Below are 22342 nucleotides of genomic sequence, written 5' to 3'. Positions count from 1 at the left end.
CTCACATTTTCCAGAATAGCAGCGACACAACACATTAGTTTAACAAAAAAAGACAGCAGTTGATGAAATACAGTCCTTGTATCTGTACAAACTGAATTACTAAAAGCACTGTACTTCAAACTGCCAAGGTAAGAATTAAAGTACAAATTCCTAATCAATCATGAAGATTTACGAAAATTCCCTGTCTTGCTTACCCAGCTTAAGCGTGTCACAGCTGCATCATAATTAAAATAATCTATTTAACATGCCATTTCAGAATAGTAGGTATCTTCCAAATATATACCTATGTATATTATGCATACAATGTCTATAAAACAAATATACTTTTTTTTAAAGGTACACAGAGAAATTGTGCTTGACACTCAAGTTTGAATATTAAAATGCCCCTTGGAACTAGCTGCATTTTCCCCTCAGAAAACAACAACCATTATATCAAGAAAATACAGCTTAGGCATCATTTAAATCTTCACAATCTGATTATAATGTTAACTAGCCATTATGCACGGAGGGGAAAAAAGTAATAAAGTGATCAGCAGGGAAGATAGGGACAAAAACCCTGAAGATTGTCAAAAAGCACTTAGAGAGTCTTAATTCACGTCTTCAAACTTGCCAGAGTAAACCAAGGGGAAAAGCTTAGACGGTGGTGCTTGAAAGCAGTTAAGAGGGAGCACAATACACGTCAGAACATTGAGATGTTTATTTTACCATGTTTCCCCTTGTTGTAAGCTCCATGTTAACACCTGCGTAACACACCAGTAACACAACGTCATGAAATTCATCCAGCTGGCACTTCAGCTCCTAAAGCCTCCCTTTCGTGACACACACTTGCTACAGCTCTGTACAACAGAACAGACCTTGTCCATGGCCATTCACAAGAGAATCCTATTTCCATTGTTTTTAAAATTACAGCTGTTTTCGCCATTATCTATTAAACTCCTTCAACATCTACTCATTATTCTTTTCTAGGTCAACAAGTTAATTCACATGTGGTTGTAAAGATACTCAAGCTAACACATTAGTAGGGAACAGGCACAAATAATGCCTATTTTTTTTGCCATTTATGGAATTCATCGAGGGAATACAAAGGAGACAAGACATAAAAGTCTCTTCCTCACGCTTTAAACACTTCCATGCCTGGGTGCATTTATTTTTTTGCTCCCTCTAATTATTACTACTGTTTTAAACAATTGTATTTTTTCAGTTGTAACTTCTTACCTGATTTTTGGGAAGACAGTGCTACGACCAAGGCAGGATCAATCTCACAAGGCAAGCCAGCAGCTGATGACAGTTCATATACATTCATTGCCACCTGAGAACCAGAAGACAGAAAATTACAAAAAAGACAATGTTGAATGCTTTTTGTGTAAACAAAGCACAGTTTTGCTGTCATGTTTAAAACATGCATTTTAATTTAGGGCACTAAGGAATTTCAGAGACTTGGCTAAAGCAGGATAAAGAGACTCTAGATTTTTGTTTATTTCTAACCTACATCGAACAGCTGGGTCAGTACTTTGTGTGCTAGATTGTAATTTCTTTTTGTCAAGCCAAAGAAAGCTTTTATACTTTCCTACATTACCTCCAAAGCAAACAACATGACTTCCAATTAGCTGTTTCTACATCTTTTTTTCCCATTGTTCAGAAGAAACTAACAGATCTTCTCTACCAGATCTAAAGTATCAGTTAACACCTGCAAATACGGCATTTTTAGACAGAGCCAAAAGCCACAATCTGGTGAAATATTAGAGAAAGACAGAAATGTCACAACATTCAAATCTGATAAAGATTCAGTGTCCAGTAATTTCAAGTGCCAAAAACGAGACTCAAAGTGGCCCTAACACTTGGAGGAGCTAAGAGTATCTTGAAATGCATTTAATTTTCTAGCCTGTCCCAGGCTGTCCCTTTTACTGCCATTAACAAACGTTCAACATGGTTGTTCTCTCTTTCCCCAATTTACATTCTGGACAAAGTATCCAAAGCTGTAGTTTGGATGAACCTCTGTGAAAAGCTGAATTGTAAGAAATACAAAGGACTAAGGGAAAGGCTAGCAATGTGTCTTACTGCCATGAATATTTGAGAAGTTTTACACTTTGCCCACAAATTCTTACATATAGTTGGTCACCTGCATGTAGGAGATACTGAGCAGACTATGCTTTTTTGGGTGCTCTAGCCTGGCTACCTGAGGGCAAGTTCTGACATGAAAAACATACAACATTGTTTGCACAGTGCTATAAATACAGACAAGTATTTATTTCATCAGCAGCTTTAAAGCTATTTATGCTTTGCTTGGTAAATTCAGTGCACAGGAAATTTCTATATTTTAATGTCCTAAAACAAGCCCAACTGGGCAATTGTAGCAATCCATTGTACAAAGTCTTGTAAAGATCTGTCTGTTGACGTGCCTTCATTTAAGAAAAACAAAGAAGTCTGCCTTATTGTCCCAAAAGAAGCCTTTGTTGCCTACAACTGCACTGCTGTACGTGACAAGGCAAGGAGAAAGCTCAGACAATGAGTTGCTGATTTTCCACACAGCTTAATTGCTCGCAGGCTCACAGCACGCTTCTGGCCCTTCCAACAAGCTGTTTTCAGGACAAAGCTCCGGCAGAGTTGTGGGGTGGCACACATCGGAGTTCCCAGCAGGCACTACAGACAAGACTATACAGGTTTGGCTGCTTCTCCCATGCCCAGTCCTCCAACATTATCCAGACAAGCTACGTACTCTCCAACAAGCCTACGTGGCATCATGCCACACCACAAGACACGACATCTATGGTTGGTATCGTGTGAACACCAGCACGGTGGACCATACATACCACAGCACTGAGAATATATTTCAGACACTACAAACTAGACAGAAATCCACATACGAAACAGGCATAGTTAAGAATCACAGTGAAACTGCAGCAGACCCAGAGAAGGCCAGCAGCCAAATATTACATGAAGCAGAGGCAACTAGGCGGTGCTGTGTGGCACGAGCCAGGTTTTATTTAGCAGTAGATAGGTTTTTCTGCTATCCAATTACTCCAGTGACTTCCAGAAGAGAAGCAGCAAGTACTACGCTTTCTTGTACCTGCTGACGTAAATGAGTTCAGTGATGTCTTTAGAGATCCACCGAGACATTTAAAATGATCTGTTATTGCCAACTTAAAAACATCAATGGTAAAATACTGTCGTCAATGATTACTGTTTTTCAGCAGCCCTTTGATACCAGAGGGTGTAAAATGCTTCCTGAAAAGATCAAGCAAACTAAGCAGTGAACTTACCTTCTAATCTCTTCTGCATCCTGATTCTTCAAGTTCAGTAATGGAACCTGATGGTTTGCTGATCAATTGTTTTCTCTTTAGCTATTGGTGAGAATTTCTGAATAGCTTTTCTTGACAAGATGCAAGGCAACTTGCATCATTTTGCTCTAATTTTTATCATGAGCCAGTATCCTTGAAGTTAATTTTCCACAGAATTCCTCTATTGTGGTATGAATTTCAATGTTTTCTAGGACATTAAACATTCATGCTTGGTTTTTCAGCATTGCAAGTTTCCAAGGGTATCTGATTGTTATTTTGGAGTGAAACAGCATACATGTGAAATTACAGTAACATATTTTTTATACAACTTCTGACTCATTTTCAGATAGATTGCTAAACCGAGTCTTCTGAAATTGTGAGGCCCACTTTAATGGACTGTGAACTGTTCTTGTACTTGTAAAAACTAGAAGGATGTTTCTTAATTAGTGAATCTTCATACACAAGAGAACTGTGGTTTCCTTCCTCAAGAGCAAGTGGGAAAACGCAACCTTCAGGTTCAGGAACAACAATATATTCTGGCCCTCAAGCACCTCATGTTGGTCAAGAGCAGACTTGTAAGAACTGTTTCTTTAAAAATGAATCAAGAGTTGTGCAACACATATCCTGCTATACATTTTCTGCAAATCAAGTTGCCACAATACCAAAAAGAACATTACCTTCATATCAGTCTCTCTTGGAATGTGATCTTTAAAGTCCTCAATGGAACTTACAAGGAAAGGAATGTGGTATGATAAGACCTAAGAGACACAAACACAAAATGTCCAAAATAATACTTCCCATGTTATTGATCAATTAGACACTACCATTATTTTACTGGATTTACTAATCATTTAAAAATTTATTTTTCTATTTTATGCATAGGAATTTCTTTGTAGATTTAAGGCAGTAAAGCCCAATAAACACAAAAGCAAGCTGCTTGCAAACAAAGTGGAACAAAGGCTTTTAAGACTTACTAAATACAGAATCCACTGAGACATGCTCAAACTAAAACTGTTAAAATCCCCAACTTGGAATTCAAAGTTCAGTTATGACTATTGCCATTGTACTCCCGTGCCAACCTTTTAAGAGGTAGCACTACTAAATAGTGAAGCTGCGAATACCCTGTCATTCCACCAAATTAAATACAATGAGTATCATCCGGAATATATTCAGTTATTTCTTACATCTCTAAGTGCTTCCTGTGCCAATGACCGAAAAGACAAGATAACACCAATAATTGTCATTCTCTTCAAAACACTGTCAACAGCTGAAAAGAAATAGAACACGAGTGAACAACTCTTCAATAAATGAGAAAACATTTAACACAATACTGAAAAATGCAAGGTACTGAGACAGTGGCATTCCTTAAAGAGCCAAAACCAGTGCTTAAGCAGGTTTTTATAGTTGAACTGACAACAGGATTTTCAGAAGACTACCCTGTTAGCTACTTCATGGAATGAATCCCATTACACCCAGCTGCCAATATTGGATGCCAACATGAGTTCTGTCTTTTCTTGAGGCCAAAATGTCACTTTATAATAATTATTTCTGCTAAAAATAATTACTTATGTTAATTACATGTAAAAGTCCTTCTAAAGAATGCAATAATTTATACTGTGATGGAATCAAATTGGAAATATGTGTCAAAAAAAAGCCCGGTTTGTATTCTACAGCTACGGTTTGCACGTTATAGCTATGTCTCATTATCTCTGAAAAGATGCTCAAAGCTCATCCCTACTATAATGCCCACACGCTAATTAACACTGAAACCTCATTTTGCCTGTATGTGAGAAAACTGGAAAATTCTGAGAAGATGCAGCAGTTTATAAGAGCTCATACACATTTTTTTTGTGGCTTCTTTGTACTTAATAGAGAGAAACTTTTTTTTTTGTATTTTTTTCACAAAGACAAATGTGAAAAACAATTTATCTTTAGTAGGACCTTGCTAGCTACCCACATGATAATCTTTTAAAGAGTGCTGCCATCTGGTCTGGCTTGTCGAAGCTGGTCCTCATTTGTGTCAGAACTTCAACGTTTTCCACCACAAGTTTCTAAAAAGAAGCAAAGATTCATGTCAGCAATAAGATTCAGTATGTTAATAGGATAAATGTAGAGTTTAGGATATTTCAGTCTGGCAGAGAAGGAACTAAACTCATGGAACACAGATGCATCCACTGTGTTCTTAATGGGACCACAATATTGACATTATTGTCAGGCATTACACAAAATGGAGCTCTGAATCAGAAAGCAGAGGATTAGATGTTCCTTGGAACATGATTTTTATATTCAGTGTGTCCAACTTGAAAAAAGGGAATGAAATTCAGCAAACCCAAATAATAGCTCCTCACGCTATTCACCTTTTTGTAAGAAAAATGTGTGTGTGTGTGTATACATATATATACACACATACAGAAAGCAAAAATGCAGATTCACTAGGTAACCCATTCTTTTGCGTTGCTCCTTTGACTAGTTATGCTGTAAGGATTACGAATTTAATGTTGGTAAAACTTAAAAATGCAATGAAGAGTGTCAGAGTCAAATTGTTTTTATTTTATATTATAATGGAAGAAAACTTCAAGTAAAGTCCAGCAAGATGTAACATTCATTCAAGTCAAAACATCTTAGTCTGAAACAGTTAAGTGCAACATTTTTCATGTCACTGTGACCAAAGAAAAGAAAATGTGTGTCTGTTTCTAATTTGTAACAGCTCTCATAGATGCAATTTGTAGCACTAGGGTAAATATAATAAGTTTCCTGAAATCATTTTTCAATATGTATCAGATTTAAATTTAAATTACAGATATTGCATAATGACAGCTAAAAAATGTCAGATCCAAAAAGGGTTTCCTGCTAGCTCAGGAACCTACATTATGCCAATGTATAAACACTCTTCAAGCAAGAAATAGATACGTAATTCTTACCCAAAAAATTCTGCAGTTTGAATACAAAGTACCCTATCTCAGAAACAGAAAATATGATTCTCTCTCTTTAGGTAGAAGACAATGAGAGGCTAATAAAACTGACATATCTCGTGTGCTTCTGAACACTAAATGTAGCGTTTCCTTTCTTTTTAAGATGACTTAATGCTTTGTATGCTAAACTAAATCAAGGTAGAAAAGAACTTAAAGATGGTAGAAGAAAACAAGATATTCTGGATCGCGTGGTCTTCCAAAGGAATTATTGGTAGTTTTATTTTTCCAGTGGATGCATTCCAATCCATCCTCACTGCCAGGCAGGACAGATAAAAGAAGCCACGAAGAGGGAGCAAACATGTAGGTCACTATAAGCCCAGAACATAATTTGAGATATGTCATATAAAATCTAAGAAGAGACATACCTGCAGAAACTTACTGCTAAGGATCTCAGAACATTTGACCTTTGATACTCCACTGCTTTAGCAGTTTCACTTTACTTTGCTTCAACCCACACCGAAAAAAGGGTGAAACACAGCAAATGGCATGCAGGAAAAATTAAATTTCTGAGTAAATATACCTGCGACCATAGGAGACAAAACCTATGCAACTTAAAACTATAATGCTGCTATGAAATAAATGGTGGCCTGACTTTACTCCCACCTGCTAGTCAGGCAACTCATGCAAAGTAGTTCTGCCTAACAGCTTAGACCTCTCATATTCAATTACACTGTGTCACGGTCATGCTATTTCCATAAATTCCAGTCTATCCATAATCCACCCAGTCTTCCCATTTTCATTCTTTAGTGAGAAGTAAGGAAAAAAATAAGCTATACAAGATGCAGAAAACTAACCACCTCCAAAAACGTGGGCATGCACATAAACGGGATGTTCTTCTATGCTGAAAGCCAAAGCAAGGCTGGTTCACACCCAAATCAAGATGGACAATTTTAAACCAACCGATGTATCAGAACTTTGCAGATGTGTGACATTTTACTTGAAATCCCTCAAAGCTCTCCAGAATGCAAGATTGAAAGCCATAACCCACGCACATTGTTACTGAGTCAAGCTTTCAGCTTTACAAAAAATAACCAACATATTAGTTTAAGATTTGAAAGAAACAGGCTGGAATACAGTTCAAACACTTATTTAAAAGAGGTGAACTTCCTCTCCTCACCCAGTCTTAAACTTCAGATATAACACCAACACCTGGTCCCGCTGCAGGAAGCAAAGCAGGCATGTTCACCTCTATTCGTAATAAATTTCCCGTTCTCTCCTCTCATTGCTTCCTTCCTCCAAACCCAGATGTTTCTCAGTGCTCTCTTGCTAAGCCAACTGCACCTCAGCCAAGGAGATGAACATTTTACCACTTGATTTTTTTCCTCCAAGTATGTAGTCATGTGGATGGAGATCTACATTATGTTCTGCTTATCCTTAGCAGTATCAGAAAACAACAAACCTCAGAGACAACTTAAAGTAACTTTAAAAAAACCCAAACCACCAAAAATCAAAAATATAAACTGTGCTGATTTTGAGGCAGTATGACAATTCCACAGTAAGTGGACGAATAAAAGCAATGACCAACAAACATCTGCCTAATGCCTTTGCGTTTTACTTGAAACTTTGTGCATAAGTTACAGAATTTAACCTTAAAACCATGGCGTTCTCACCCGAAAAGTCTCATCCTAACACTCAAAAATTGGAATGGGAATAAGGAATCAGTGACCACGTCCTGCTGGTCACTCAGGTCAGCTGCTTGCTCCTGTGGCAGCTTGGAAAGTGTGAACAGCCCTTCTCCTTAAGCTATGGCATTGAATTACAGGCTACTAATCTTTCAGGGCATCACAGATCCTAGCAGCACTGAGTGTTTACGGAGAGAACAAGATCTTTGAAACTGTAACATGGGATATATTAAAAACACACACTTTTAAAGGCCTGGTATGGCAATAATAAGTTGCTGTTGAAGAAAAAAATGAAAGTTCCTTATATCTCATAAGTATGCATGTACATTTTTTAAAAATATAGCACACGTTAATAGTTACGAGAAACTTAGTATTGTAATTAGTGGTTAAATAAATTGAAAGCGAGGTGTAATTACAACTTGGAATTAAATTTGGAAATGACACTAAAAGACTAAGTCATATGAAAAGCAAATATATGCCAATTAGTGACAGTTTAGTAGTGTAACTATGCTGGGAAAATAGTAAAAGAGTTAATTAGATAAGCACTAAGTGCTTTCCCTGTTATTGTTCTTTGCTTTAAACATACATGCCACTAGCTTCCTTGACATGCCTGTACTTCCCATTTTTTCTTCATACCACCAGCTGTATCATTTGTTTGTGTCACTGTAGGTATAAGGTTTATTTATGAGAATACAGACAGGTATAATAAATGGAGACTGTTCAGCCAGAGGGAAAGATGTGTCTAAAACCAAGGAAAACTAACAAAGAAAAAAAGACCTGAAGTCTCCTATTCTTGTAAACTGAACAAGAGATACTAACACACGTGAAAAATAAAGTCCTTACAGATGACTAAGATACATTTGAGATTTTTGTGCTAAGTTTTGGGAGTCGACAGACTTGGGTAAGCACTTTGCATGCCCCTGCAGATCTTGAAAAACATTCCTCCTCCCACTAATGATAAAAAGAGACTTGACCCCTAACTTAAGGTATCTAACACAGAAATCAACAGAGTCTGCATGAAGTCCTGCCCATTCAGCTCTTGAAGAACGTGGGATGTATGCGCCCTACATGTACAAGTGCACTGTGAAAGAAGAGTAAAATTCACAGCTTTATAGTTTGATGCAGTCATTTCAAAAAGATGGCAAGCAGGAGCACAGCTATTAAATATCCCAAAGTAAGCTTCAATAGAAAACTACCCGGCTTCCCACCCACCAGTTCCCCAAGGTTACCTTAAGCTCAGCAACCTGTGACGAAATGTGCCACATCAGGCTTTCGCTTAGGAACTTCATGCCATATGGTCCCAGAAGTTCAGAAAGGGCTCTCATTTCTGAGAAATAAAACAAACTGTTTTCCTTCAAACATTCCTTCAGCTATTTGATGCCTATCTTGTATCTAGCAATGCTGTTTTAATCACAGAAGTATGTAACCATAAAACAGAATTTTAGATGCAAGAACTTACGTCATAATAACAGCCGCCACCAACATTGTACGGCTATCCTTGTAGGTTAAATGCAAAAACTCTACTTTGACCAAAAACAGGAAAAGCAAGCTCTCTCAAGACATACAGGCAGCACAAATAAAACATACTTAAAATACTAGCGAAGGTTAACAAATGCTGTCTATAAAAGAACATGCTAAGAGTTGCTGTTATTGCAGTTACTCAAGCACACAGTAACTACCCTCACAAACATTTAGCAGAAACATCAAAGTTTACCTGATATGTCAGAGTATTCCTCAGCATTAAACGTCAATTCATTTTCTGTAGGCAAATTCACAAATGCCTTCATGGCTGGAAAATAGGCTATGTGACCATTGCTGACTTGCCGTAGCAAAGTTTCCAAATACCTTATCAGAAAAGGAGAATGTTTTAGATGAAAAGATACATGCTCAGAGATACTCTGTACAGATGTGTGTGACAAAGGACAGCAAAGGTTATACACTGAAGTTTTATTTTCATAGCTCAACTGATCTCTGGATCTTATTTTACAACTCTCCCGTACAAAAAGTGAGTTTCACAACAGGCAAGCCTTAAAGTACTTTCAACAGATACAAGGAGAAGTAAACTTGTGAAGTTGGAAACTTATGAAAATTTCAAACAACTCAATTTCTTAAATTCTAGATTTTTCATTAAATAAAATAATATAAAAAACTTGTAGCAAGTGTTCATATGATTACTTACCAATTTGTGTACAGACTGGTAATGGTTGGCTCACCATGACTATCTAAATGCTGGGTTTGCTGAAGCAGAACGTTGTTAAATACTCGTGTAATGTCGATCTGTACATAATTTTCTATTGACTGGAGGACTGTCATATAGGCTCTTACACTGGTTAACAGCTCTGAAGGCTTTGCAATCTCTTGTGTTGCTTGATTATACATAGTCATTCCAACAATTGACCTTTAAGGAAAAAAATGGAAACAAATAAATTGCATTTATTAGTAAAACTGAACACAGACAAAGATGCAGCTAAAAAAGTAATTTTATATTCAAAGCTTTAATCTGACTACTTCTCCAGTCTGCAAGCATAAAACTCTAATCAAGGCACACACTACACCAGCACTTTTAAAAATAGTTCTAGATGTCAAAGACAACTGTATTTGCAGTTCCAGCAAAAATTTAATGAGACTGTAAGAATACTCAGTGAGCATTTTTTAAATAAAGCTTTTTTTTTCCCCCCCATGTATGAAGGGAAATCCACAGTGTGGAAGAAACATATTACAACTACTTTGGTAAGTAAGTAAGTCTTTTAAAAGGCAAAACTTCTGGTAAATGCAAGAGTAATGATGTGTTACAGTGTTGAAAGCATATTAACCAAGGCAAAAATTCTTTGACTAAAGTTGCTGTCACAGTATTAGTTTGAAGTATCTGTAAAAAAATCATCTAAGTATGAAATGAAAATATTCAAAGCAAAACTTCTATCTTCTGTTCCTTTCCATAAGTATTTAAAGGCATGTCTTTTTGTGTTATTAACTATATCTTCTGTATGAGTGCATAAAATTTGAGACCACACCATTTAATCTCTCTCCTTTCTGCCTCAGCTCACGTAGTATTAAAAAAAGGTCTCAAAATTTTCTTGAAAGATCTCATCTGCTTTGCATTACAGACAGCTTTCCTAGAGCATGCTTCCATTTTAAATTAAATTTTAACTAAATAACTTTCCAAGAATGTTATCAGAAGCTCTGCTTTCAACAGCTAATGCCTCTCAGCAATTATCTTGTAAACAGATAAAAAGCAAGTATTTTTGTATCATTTGGTAGGAAAGCTTCACTTTTCTTTGTACACACAATTTTAAAAATTTGTGTATTGAGTAAATAAATAAGAATACTACTACTAAAAAAAAAAAACAACCTCCCTTTAGCTGACACAGTGCTTTCTATCTTTAATCAAGAAGTCAAGAAATTGCAGGACCTACTTTGATTTATCCGAATTCTCACTGTAAATAAAATCACGTTTCTATTAATAGACATCCTATACCTCAGGGTAGCTTTCAAGCTAGACCAGAACTGCACAAAAGAGTGTACACGGTCCCTTTTACCGGAGATGGACACTGGTTCTCACTGAAACCAGGCCCTCAAGCAAACTCTGTCAAGGGGGTCTTAAAGCAAACAAAGTTGTCTTAGTGGTTGTAGCTTTCATCTTAGGCTTATAGTGGTTCGAGACTTTCAGAGTGGTATGCAACTTTTCAAAGGCAGAACAGCAACAAAGAAAAAGAACAAACAAACAAAAAAGAAGAAATTGGTAGATTTTTGCACCTTCTTCAGAGGTGAACACGATGAGTTATTTGGGAGGAGAACATCATCTTATTCAAGTAACATGTTTGCTGTTGCTTTGAAACGTGTAATGAAGTCTACTTTCACAAGTTTATTTCTGAGACAGTCCCTCTTTTGTTTTCAAATCAAACCAAAATCAGTATTAAGTGGCATAATAATAAGCTCCAGTCCAATCATACATGAAACAGAGCAGGTTAAAATGGTTAAAAAAAAACTTTTAACATTGAACACTGACAGTTTATTTAAAGGTAAACTGCAACCTTAGGAAGAAATGTCACTTGAATATCTGAAAGATGATTATAAATTGAACGTTTACTCTGCTTCTCTAAAAACTCTCATTTCTCTCACGAGGCAAGAAAAAAGAAAGCAGTCTCTGAAAATCCATTGCCCACCAAATATAAAAAAAAAATAAGCACAACTGACCAACACTGGTCTAAGTTCATAAACTTAGATTACAGCTGACTTCTGATAAAGTTAGGAAGTTATCTTCACATTTACACCACCTTGTCTTACTTGATAGTCAGAGTGCTCAGGTCACCTAATATTATGTCTTGATGATTAAAACTTACTAAGTTTTTAGACCCTGCTTAAAGTACATAACTAGTAATCCTTGGCATAAAATATAACTAGGATAGTTAGCTGTTTGAATATTAAGTCCTCTCCACAAGTTGCCATTTGCCTCTCTGTAAATAACGATGGGAAGGTCTAAGAAGAGAGAGGAGTATCATGTGGCAACACTTTTTATTTTAATGGAGGGAAAAAAAAAAGAAGTAATTAAAATACAGTTTCAGTTGGCTTTGTCAGGTCTTGAGTTATGATTTACTGATTTCATTTCAGCAAGTTAGAAAACTTGCAGGATAAGACTGTTAAACAGGTGACAGGCATTTCAATATATTTTGTTTTAAAATGGAACTAACAATCGTGTTTGTTTACAAGTATAACAATTGTCATTTTAGTCAGAATTGGACTTGAGTTTCTCAATCCACCTTTAATAACTAGTTCTATGTTGTAAGTGCACAATATTTTCAACATCAAATCAGCAAAGACTTGTCCTGTATATGCATACAAGACTTTACAATATTTCTTACTTGGTAAAGCGGATCTCCAGGTGAGATGTTAAATACTCTCTTGGGGTAAACGTGTGTTCCCAAACCACCATGTTGGGTACATAATTGATTGAGAAGCAGAGCTCAGAAAGTGCAGTGTGCAGTTTGTCCAGGCTTTAAGAACAGACAACAAGAAATCAAGAAAAATATTTAATTTAATATAATCTAAGTATCCATTATCATGGAAAGCACAAGCCCCAAGAACAGGTACGGCTCTAACTCTACCTTTCATATCTTTTTCTGTTTGAGATACTTTTCTAGCTTATTTAAAAAACAGTATTTTGGGTAAGAACACGTCCTACAACTGCACACAGATCTGCATCACACACAGAGATGCAAGATGTATTTTCCTATATATATTTAATACATAATATGTATATTTTTTCATTGAAAAGAGCAGCCTGTTAAGGTCTTTTTTCCCCTAACTGAACTAAGCATTAGAAGTAATGTTTGCAACTAGTCAGTACTAAAAATCTAAAAATATTGGGGGAGGAAATCATAAGCTATAAGTGAGGTTTTTCTCCCCACAACTTCTCTAATCTTTACAGTTCTCTGATGTTTGGTCATCGCAACTGCAGGAAAACCACTTCCCTTCCAGCAGCCTGTGTGTGTGCTTTGGCACTCCCAGCCACAACACTAAACATTTATCATTTCCCTTTCTTAACTTCCTTCCTCTTCATACTTTCACCACTCTACTGCTTTGTCCTCTGATCTCTCCAAATAATTACCTTCTATCTTTTCCTGCCCTATCATCTCATACACCCCAAACTCTACTTATTCATCTTGCCTCTTATCTCTTTCAGGTGGTTTTTTTTTTATTTTTGTTATTGATTTGCTGGAAATTTCAATTTTTCTACAGCCACTAAACAAGGAAGACTCCCCCAGCTGGCACCCTCACTGGAGCCCCAACTCCATCCCAGCAGCAAAAGTGTTAAAGCGAGGCAGAACCAAAAATGCCATCCACACCTTGGACTCCCAACTTAATACAATATACAGGAAACTTAGCTGCATCACGGTGGTCCTTTCTGCTCAGAAAAGGAAACAGCCGAGGGGATAAATTCAAGAGATACACATTCCTCCTGCTCTATGTAACAGAATTCAGTCTCTATACAAGCTACAGAAGGACCATATGATCCTAAACTACAGAGTTGTCGTATTTACAGTCAATTAAACTCAAATAAATGAAGGAAGAACAATTCAATATGTAAAGTACACATGGTTTGACTTAGGAATCAAGGTGAAAGGAACAGAAGAGGTGGCTTACTTTGTCACAACCAATCTGTTTTTCCTCATGCTTTCTACTCCTGGTTTCTCCCTTTCAGGTTCTCCTTTCTTTCCAGTTTGTTTTTTCGACTTTTTATTCACTGCTTGACTGATGGTTTTGGCACAGTGCTTTGGCAACAACTAGTAAACGAAAAGAAACAGTCTGTCCAAATTAAAATCCAATTTTTAGCAGCCATGAGATACAAAATAAGCTTATGGTCCAAGTGGAGACTTCACATAAGTAACACATTCTTTCTTTGGCTACTAACTACACAATTCTAACAGTAAAAACTTCACCAAATCACATTCTATTTTATAAACAGAAAACTTGCCCGAAATAGGAAAAAAAAAAGTGAACAGGAAATAGACCTAGAAAAATTTAGAAAGTTAAACATAGAAAAACTCTCGAGAAGAATTAAAAGACACAATGACGCTCACCTGATCACTCAGCGTACACTGTTCCGTGCAAATGTCTGTGATAAGATTTCGAGCTTGCTTAGCCATTTCATCCAAGAACATGTTACACAAGGAAAGACTACGATCTCCGATATGATGTCGCTGATAAAGAACAAAAAAAAAGGAGGTCTGATTTTTAGTTTCCCATCAGTCCAACATATTCACACAAGAAATACTATACTGCATACAACAGTTCACTAGAGCATAGAACTAGGGTATGAGAAATAATAACAAAAAAAATTAGTCTTAATAATCTGAGCTCCAGGATTTTTTTAAAGACATCTTGAACCATGACATTTTCAAAGCTACTGACATGGCATATTATTGTTAAAAGTATTTTGCTTATTATATTTTGCAAAATATTTTTTTAAAAGGAGGCAAAACAGATTGACAAGTAGATTTTCAGGTTTAATTTTGACTGAATCTACTTTATCATGTTCCATACTCACACTTTCTGTAAATCTCCTCTTCACTAATTTGTATCAGTACCATAAGGAGCATGCAACTCAAGCTTTAGAGAAAGCACACTGTCATTCATGCCCCTCAAAAAGTCAATAATGAAGCCCTGCTGCATTAATTTCTGAATTAATTTCTTTTGACACTGGATCTGCACAAGCACAGCCTCTGTCTCACTGAAATCCCTCTTTCACCACTAATGCTTACTTTCTGACAGCCACACTAGCACACATTGTACCCAGCACAGCAAAGCTTATTTTTCCAAAATTGTGATAGTTACCAATACATACAATCCAGATACTGAATTCAAAGTTCTTGCTGGCTGGGGCAAAACGTGCTTGGCATAGCTGAATTCACAGTAACTAGCACACAGCGGACTGTGGCTACTGATTCCTTACTGTTGCTGTAATTGTCCTGAAAGACATCTCTTGCCCTGAAGGGAAGTGTTCCTGGAAGCGTTTTAGTGGCTGTCTAGTGTAAGTGGAGTTTGCAGCAGTTTAAAGCAAAGTAGATGGGGAAACTAAGGATACAGATATATACTGAGATGAAACTCAGAAGAAGAGGAACTAATATTTAAATAAGGAAAACCCACTTCGTGCATATTACAGTAGATCTTATTCATCTAATTGTTTCAGATGAGCATTGTTAAGAACGAAAAAAAACTTTCAATGAGCACTGCACAAAATTGGCTAGGTTAAGCCCCAGAGTAATCCTAAGTCAATGGACATACACGAAATGTACTAAAGGATCTATTTCATTTTAACAAAAATAGAAAGAATTTCCTCAGAACCAAAATAACAAAGGGTCCATTTCTTAAAACAATATTGTGCATTTTTTCATTTCTAATTCTAATCAAAGAGGACTTGCATTACCCAGATCTTACAAAATGAATGCTTGCACAATACTGTAAATCACCTAAGATTTTTTGAGGAAACACTATTTATAATGTCATACCAAGCTCCCAATTTCATATTTCATTTTCTAATTATGAGCTTATAAACCATTTGAAAAGGAAAAAAAATGTTGCTTTTAAGGTTTAACAGGCATATGGAATTTATTATCATCTAAGCTGGAATAACCCCAGAAAAGTCACTGAACCTTTGTGCCTTAGTTTAAACTATCTTTAAAGATAATAATGCTTACTCACTTCAGAAAAGGATTTTGAATTTATGGGTGAGGAATCACATAAGAAGGGATCTACTTGTTTTACTTCCGTTTTCACCACTCTCCCCACTTGAACCTTACATTGCTGTAGCATACTCGCCCTTGCAGTTTTCAGCTCTAGTCCTCCCTACTTTAAACAAGAGATGAAAGTAACTAAGATGATACATTTAAAAATTACCTCTTCGGGGCACAGTTCATGGGTACAGCTCATAAAATGAGTACAGAGCAGTGGGAATGCAATTGAGTATCTTGATTGAGAGGGAAGCTCCAAACACTGCTGAAACATCTTCTCAAAAGCACGACTATAAAAACTGATGAGAAACAGACATTTAAATGGAATATATACATAGTTTTGCTGCAAATAAAGTCTACTTCACATAAATCAAACATGCTATTAGTGTCACATTTGCAATTATAAAACTTGTAGCAAAAAACTGCATCATGCTTTCAAAGAAATTTATTTTCTAAATTCACTTATGCATTTTACTTGCATCTCTCTATTATTATTAGCATTATCATATTTTTATTCTAACTGCTGCCACACAGGCGCTGCAAAAACTTGCACCTTTTGCAGAAATGTATCAAGGAAGAATCTGCAAATGACCCCAGATCAATCATGTGACTACCTGAACAATCTCTGACAGATCTTCAGAAGGACCTTTATCAAACTTACTTGATGGAAAGCAGAAATTCTAACTGATATTCCCAGTGGCCTATCTTCCCCAAAACTTTATTTTTTAAAAATTACACTTGCAAGGACAAACCAAACAGTAAATAATAAAAAACTTCTACAGTCATGTTAGTAACATACCAAAATATAGAAAGATCTGAGGTTTCAACCAACATCTCCACCAAAGAATCTACCATTTTTGTATGGAAAATGATTGTGTTCATCATTTTTCCTAGTTCTCTATGGTCTGCAAGACTAAGTGAAGCTTTAGAAACACTGGTGTAGGCCTGGAAAGATACAAGAGAAATTTTACATTATATCTACAGCTGCTTTTTCGCAAATTCCACTGCTGCTGCCCAACACAAATGTTAAATACTGCCTCTGCTATGCGTACGACAGCTGTGTACTTAAAGACCACGGATAGACTGTTTCATCTTTCCACTACAGCTTAAGATAAGCAAACTGCATTTCAGTGAAGTTCCCCAACATCATCTGAATATGAAACCAATTCACAGTTGGCTGTAGATCAAATGCACTGACAGAACACAAACATGCACTTGTGATCCCCCACTTCATCTATCGGGCTTTGGAAAGTGAGCAAGCAAAAAAAAAAAAAGTATATTTCAAAAATATGAAAACAACATGCCTATTTAATCTTGAGACAACTGATTTACAGTCTAAACAGTTCTCCTCCCTTTACTAAGTCAGCTGAAGATCCTGTTATTGATCTCACTGACCAGTCTCTACCTTCCCTTTGGCCGGGCAGGCTGGATCACGCTTCGCACAGCACATGGCTGCCAGTAACCTGCTCATCCTCAACACACTGCATTTCTGAACAGTTCTAAACAACCCAAAGAATGATTTGCAGGAAGCATGATTTGCAGGAAGCATGCACTGCAGGCAAAGTTTCATCAAAACATGGCAAACTATCTGCTTCAGCATTTGTTTCATTTTTAAAAGAGTAGGTTATTCGTAGATAGCCTGTCATACACTTGCAGTGTGAGAGCAATCTTGAAAAGCAATAATTCATTAACATTTTGGTTTGATGTTAGTGAAGTGTCATGCATATTTACAATGTCTTACCTGCAACCTAAACCAATCTAATCTCATTCCTCTGAAGTCAAATACCTCTCCATCTTCAACTGCATCAAGGAAAAATACAGAACATAAAACCTTTAGGAAAACAACTACAAATTCAGATACACTACATCAGACTTTCTAAAACACCCTAAAGTACTCAAAAATCATTTGAGTACTGAACCTCATACTTTTAACTAAAAACTTCAATCTAAAAGAGCCAAACTAGTGGGAATTAAAATACATGCATGAAAACACATGTAACATGTTTTCTAAATTAAAGAGTAGGATTACTTCCCAATAGCTCTGTGTGAAGCTGTCCCGGAAAAGGGACACACAAGAAGAAGCAGACACCCTAACAAAAGAGAAACCAGGGAACAAATTCATGCAAGTTTTCTGCTTCTACTGATCGCATGAAACAAAAAGCCATGAAGCTTTCCAGAGAAATCTGCCATTCTGTTACCATTTTCCCAAGTTCATTTAAACTTACCCTGTTTCACGCTTAGTGAAGTCATTGTGTTTACAAAAGAGGACATGATGATAGATTCATCCTCCGGGCACACTGAAAGATTCTAAAATAAATGTTGTTGCTATTATTATTTCAAACTTGGTTTATAAAGCCACATCAATACCCATGCCCAACTTACGAGCTATACTCCAAAAGGTACAAAAATTTACACAACGCAACTTAACTGATACAATATTTCAAAGTGCTATTTAACACCTTTCACTTTTTACTTGACTGGTTGATGACAAACACCTAGGAAAGTTTCCTTCCAAACCAACATCTGCTCAAAGCAGAAAAATCTGTCAGTAAACGTGCCCCCGCATTTTCAGGCTGTAATCATTTACAAAAGGGACACCAAACTTTTTCCTGGTATTCATCAGACATCAAAATTTTTCCTGACCTCTACCGGCACCTGATGTGTCTGCAAGGAAAATTTGGTCATGGCAGGATGTAACAGAGCCCACATCAGTATCACTTTGCTTTCCACAAAGTCTGCTCTCAACAGTTTTTTTATTAACATTGACTTCAGTGATCAATACCACCTGAAATAAGTTTTCAAATTTTACAAAACATACCAGTACAGGAAAAAGCACTTTCAGGAACTGATAAGACCATATTTCTATTAAATCATACAATACAAAAGTTTCTCACGATGCCACTTATGACTGACATTTTAATCTACAGGCTGAAAAAAATCAAATTATCACTAAATTGTTTGTCTAGTCTTGCACTTGATACAACTCAGTATATTTTTTTTTCCTTATTTTAGTTTGATCCTAAGGATTATCCTAGCTAAACACAGATCACTTGTGCGACTTGCACAGCATTCCAAAGTCATTCACTAAATCTAGAAAATAATTTCCTAGGAATCGATAACAAATGTTAGAAATACTTAATTATGTCACCCTAATAAAATTTCTTAACATGCAAGTATATAGTCTTATAAACAAAAAAGCTCAAATAGAGTTATTTTAGTACTGAAACTAAACCCAAGGATTTAGTTACATGTAATAATTTAAACAGTGTTACAAACCAGTATTTAAACTGTTTAAACAGTTGGTTTGAATAAACAGTAGAGTACCTAAGTTCCAGTTTCTGGTAACTAGTGCGGTGCTTGAAGTGTGAAAATATTTTTTGATCACAAGACAAAAGTTTACAGAACAAACTTGTCAAGTTTGAGCACCTGACCTAGTCACAAAATCTGTGCTCCATCTGGTGGTCACTAGGGAATCAAACCAGATCAGTTCAGAAAATCCATCATCGCTTTCTCAGGCTAAATCAGAAAAAGCTTCTACAATGCTCCTTCAGTGGCTGTGCCTGTTTCATCATCTCTAAACATAACCTTGCTTAGTAACATTTAGGTATTCATGTAGCAACCACATGTCCAACTCTAAATCCCAGAACAACAGTAAGTTAATTTGCCCTATTCCATCATGTTCATCAAAATCCACAAACCGGGATGTGTTTCATAGTGTCATTTTGGACAAAAAGCCCTTTTTAAAGTTTGTATTTGAAAACCCAAGGGCAGAGTCTTGCCATACCTGAACGAGCTCATTTAAGACCACTGCATCAAAGCCAGAGAGATACTGTACGTAGTATCTCTGCATCACTGGTCCGTATTTCCGCACGTGTGCTCTGAGCTCCTCCATGTAGAATATCAGCTCGGCTATGTGTCTGGGCAAGAAAACAAGGAAAAGCTTACAAAGATGACCCACCCAAACTAATAAGACAAACTGCTATCAGTGGAATGCTTCCCAAGGAGATTTCCTCCTATACAGTGCTTTAAAAACTATTATTAATATGAATATAAAATATTACTTGTAAGAGAATGAAATAACATGAAATATTAAACTAGAAAAAATTATATTATTGATATTGTGAAATATTAATATGGAAATATTTCTTAACATTGTAAAAATGAGTTTACATAGTTAATTTTCTCTGCAAGGTAAAATCCAAAACAGGATACCATCACAGCAGTCCTCAAAGGTTTATATCACTATTCATTTATTTTTTTGAATAAGAAGCCCTTCTTCCGTAATGATCAATTTGAAAAAATGTTTTTCTCACAAACTGGTTAAATCTAAAAAGTATACTGCTACTCCTCTTTTTTTTTTAACAATAAGGATGCTTAAATACATGCACAGGTTGTTTTAGAGGGGCTCTCAGACCTCTATCAATCCCCAGCACCTAAATATAGCGAAGAAAACGCAAGGTTTGCTTACTTCAGCTCTAGAAATGACCTTGTGATTGTCACTTGCTTAAATTCCTGCAGTCAATACACAGACTTTCAGTTAAATCTTGCATTCAATAATCTTAAGAACATCTCGAACACAACTAGTCACCTTCTGCCTATCCAAATTCGTAAGATCTTGTAATCCCATTTTTACCTTCTGTTTATAATGGCACAAATGATATACTACATACATAAATCTTACCTGATTTAAAAGATAGTTTTGCTACAATACAGAAGACATTCTACAAAACAATAACTTTTTGATAGCTTCCCCCCCCTCCTTGCACCGATCTGCTCAATACAAAATCAGTTAACACTGAAGACGCACAATAAGCTTTATTTTTGCTTACTCAAAGGAAAAAAAGCATAAAACTTAGAAATTCTAATACAATACTTCTAGTCTTCTGTTTTGATGGGAAACTTAATATTCTAAAGTAAAGGTTTTCTGAACAGTCCCAATTCTTCCATATAGCCATATTCTGAGATTCTCTTGCCTTCAAGTGCATTTAAACTGAAATTCTCATAAACATTTCAAGTATCACACTAAAAATTAACATACTTATCTATGAAATCATCTGCGCTCTTCTTTGGCATGTTATCTGCATGACGAAGAAGCCAAATAATTTCGTCACGAGCAAAGGATAACGCCATAAATACAAAAAGCGCCTGAAAAACAAAAATTGTTCACAAGCTTAATGTGTATACACCAGTTTGACAGCTTGCGCACACTAAGAGGCAACTAGTCTCTAAACCCAAAGAATCTTAAAATCTAAGTAGGTTTTCTCTGAGAGTAAAGCGTGTGGATTTCCCCCCCAAAAAACAAAACTAAATGTGATATTATCATTGAGAAACACACAGCAAAATTGCATAAATCCGAAAGGTAAGAACTGTAACTACCTTGGGACCCAACAGGCCTGGCTGATCAGACAGGACAGTAGCCAGTTCTTTGAGTGCAGAACGCAAAAACTTGCGTCTCTCTCTGTGCATGGAACCGCTGGATCAAAAGAACAAACCAAGACATCATCCACTGTGTTAACAATGTTAACAACAGAACATTTCATTTTTCCAAGTATTTAAGCCCAAGCATAGGCAGCTCATGTTATTCCAATGCCAGAAGTTCAATCCTTTGAAGGGTGCAATTCAATTAAAATTGGCATCCCATCACCAACTCTGTATATTCTGAAGCATGGTTAAATTTCCAAATCAAGTTATTTTCTCCTGTTCTGTGATGAGCATTTGACTCCACTACAACATTTCCATTTAATTTGCATTCATTTCAAGTAAATAGACAAAAAGAAACGAGTGCAAACTAAATACTTCTATTCTGATAATGTGAAAAATAATCTAAAACTTGGGAAGTTAAATTGATAATGACATTAAGCAAGTGCAGATTTACAAGAACACTAAGCACACAATCGCATTTCAAAACACACTATTAATTCAGCATTCAACAAATCTTGTTTACACACTCTTTACAACCAATCAAGAAAACCACCACAAAAATCAGTCAGGAAAACTTTGTAAAACACTTACGCATGCGAAACAGCAGCTTCTTTGCACTCTCTGATGTCATTAATACGCTTGTTGTAGCTGCAAGTGAAAAACAACCCAATATGGTAATAAGTATCAGTAGTGCAATTAAGTAGGAGCTGACGGGACTTGAGAGGAGCTGCAATGCCACACACAGCAAGCAGGATATGGCAAGAAGCTCCCACGAGACTTGTTTCCCTGATCAGAGCTAAATGCCAAAACTGGGTAACCAA

General features: G+C 36.3%; 1 protein-coding gene across 1 annotated transcript in view; it reads right to left on the bottom strand.

Moving 5' to 3' along the window:
- Positions 1-22342, bottom strand: part of NCKAP1 (NCK-associated protein 1) — a 59506-nt gene that overhangs the window by 9542 nt on the left and 27622 nt on the right. Inside the window, exons 12-29 of the mRNA XM_009866791.1 lie at positions 22113-22169; positions 21477-21573; positions 21139-21245; positions 19885-20017; positions 18326-18407; positions 17842-17900; positions 16900-17045; positions 16267-16399; positions 14451-14570; positions 14014-14153; positions 12732-12863; positions 10052-10270; positions 9587-9717; positions 9102-9199; positions 5236-5329; positions 4463-4545; positions 3956-4036; positions 1216-1309 (exon numbers count right to left, since the gene is read on the bottom strand). Coding sequence (XP_009865093.1) covers positions 1216-1309; positions 3956-4036; positions 4463-4545; positions 5236-5329; positions 9102-9199; positions 9587-9717; positions 10052-10270; positions 12732-12863; positions 14014-14153; positions 14451-14570; positions 16267-16399; positions 16900-17045; positions 17842-17900; positions 18326-18407; positions 19885-20017; positions 21139-21245; positions 21477-21573; positions 22113-22169 — 2006 coding nt within the window. The remainder of the gene's footprint in view (positions 1-1215; positions 1310-3955; positions 4037-4462; positions 4546-5235; positions 5330-9101; positions 9200-9586; positions 9718-10051; positions 10271-12731; positions 12864-14013; positions 14154-14450; positions 14571-16266; positions 16400-16899; positions 17046-17841; positions 17901-18325; positions 18408-19884; positions 20018-21138; positions 21246-21476; positions 21574-22112; positions 22170-22342) is intronic.

The sequence above is a fragment of the Apaloderma vittatum genome, unplaced genomic scaffold (assembly GCF_000703405.1).
Source record: "Apaloderma vittatum isolate BGI_N311 unplaced genomic scaffold, ASM70340v1 scaffold23793, whole genome shotgun sequence".
In the NCBI taxonomy this organism is placed as follows: Eukaryota; Metazoa; Chordata; class Aves; order Trogoniformes; family Trogonidae; genus Apaloderma; species Apaloderma vittatum.
The sequence above is the reverse complement of the archived record's forward strand: the minus strand, read 5'-3'. Positions and strand labels throughout refer to the sequence as shown.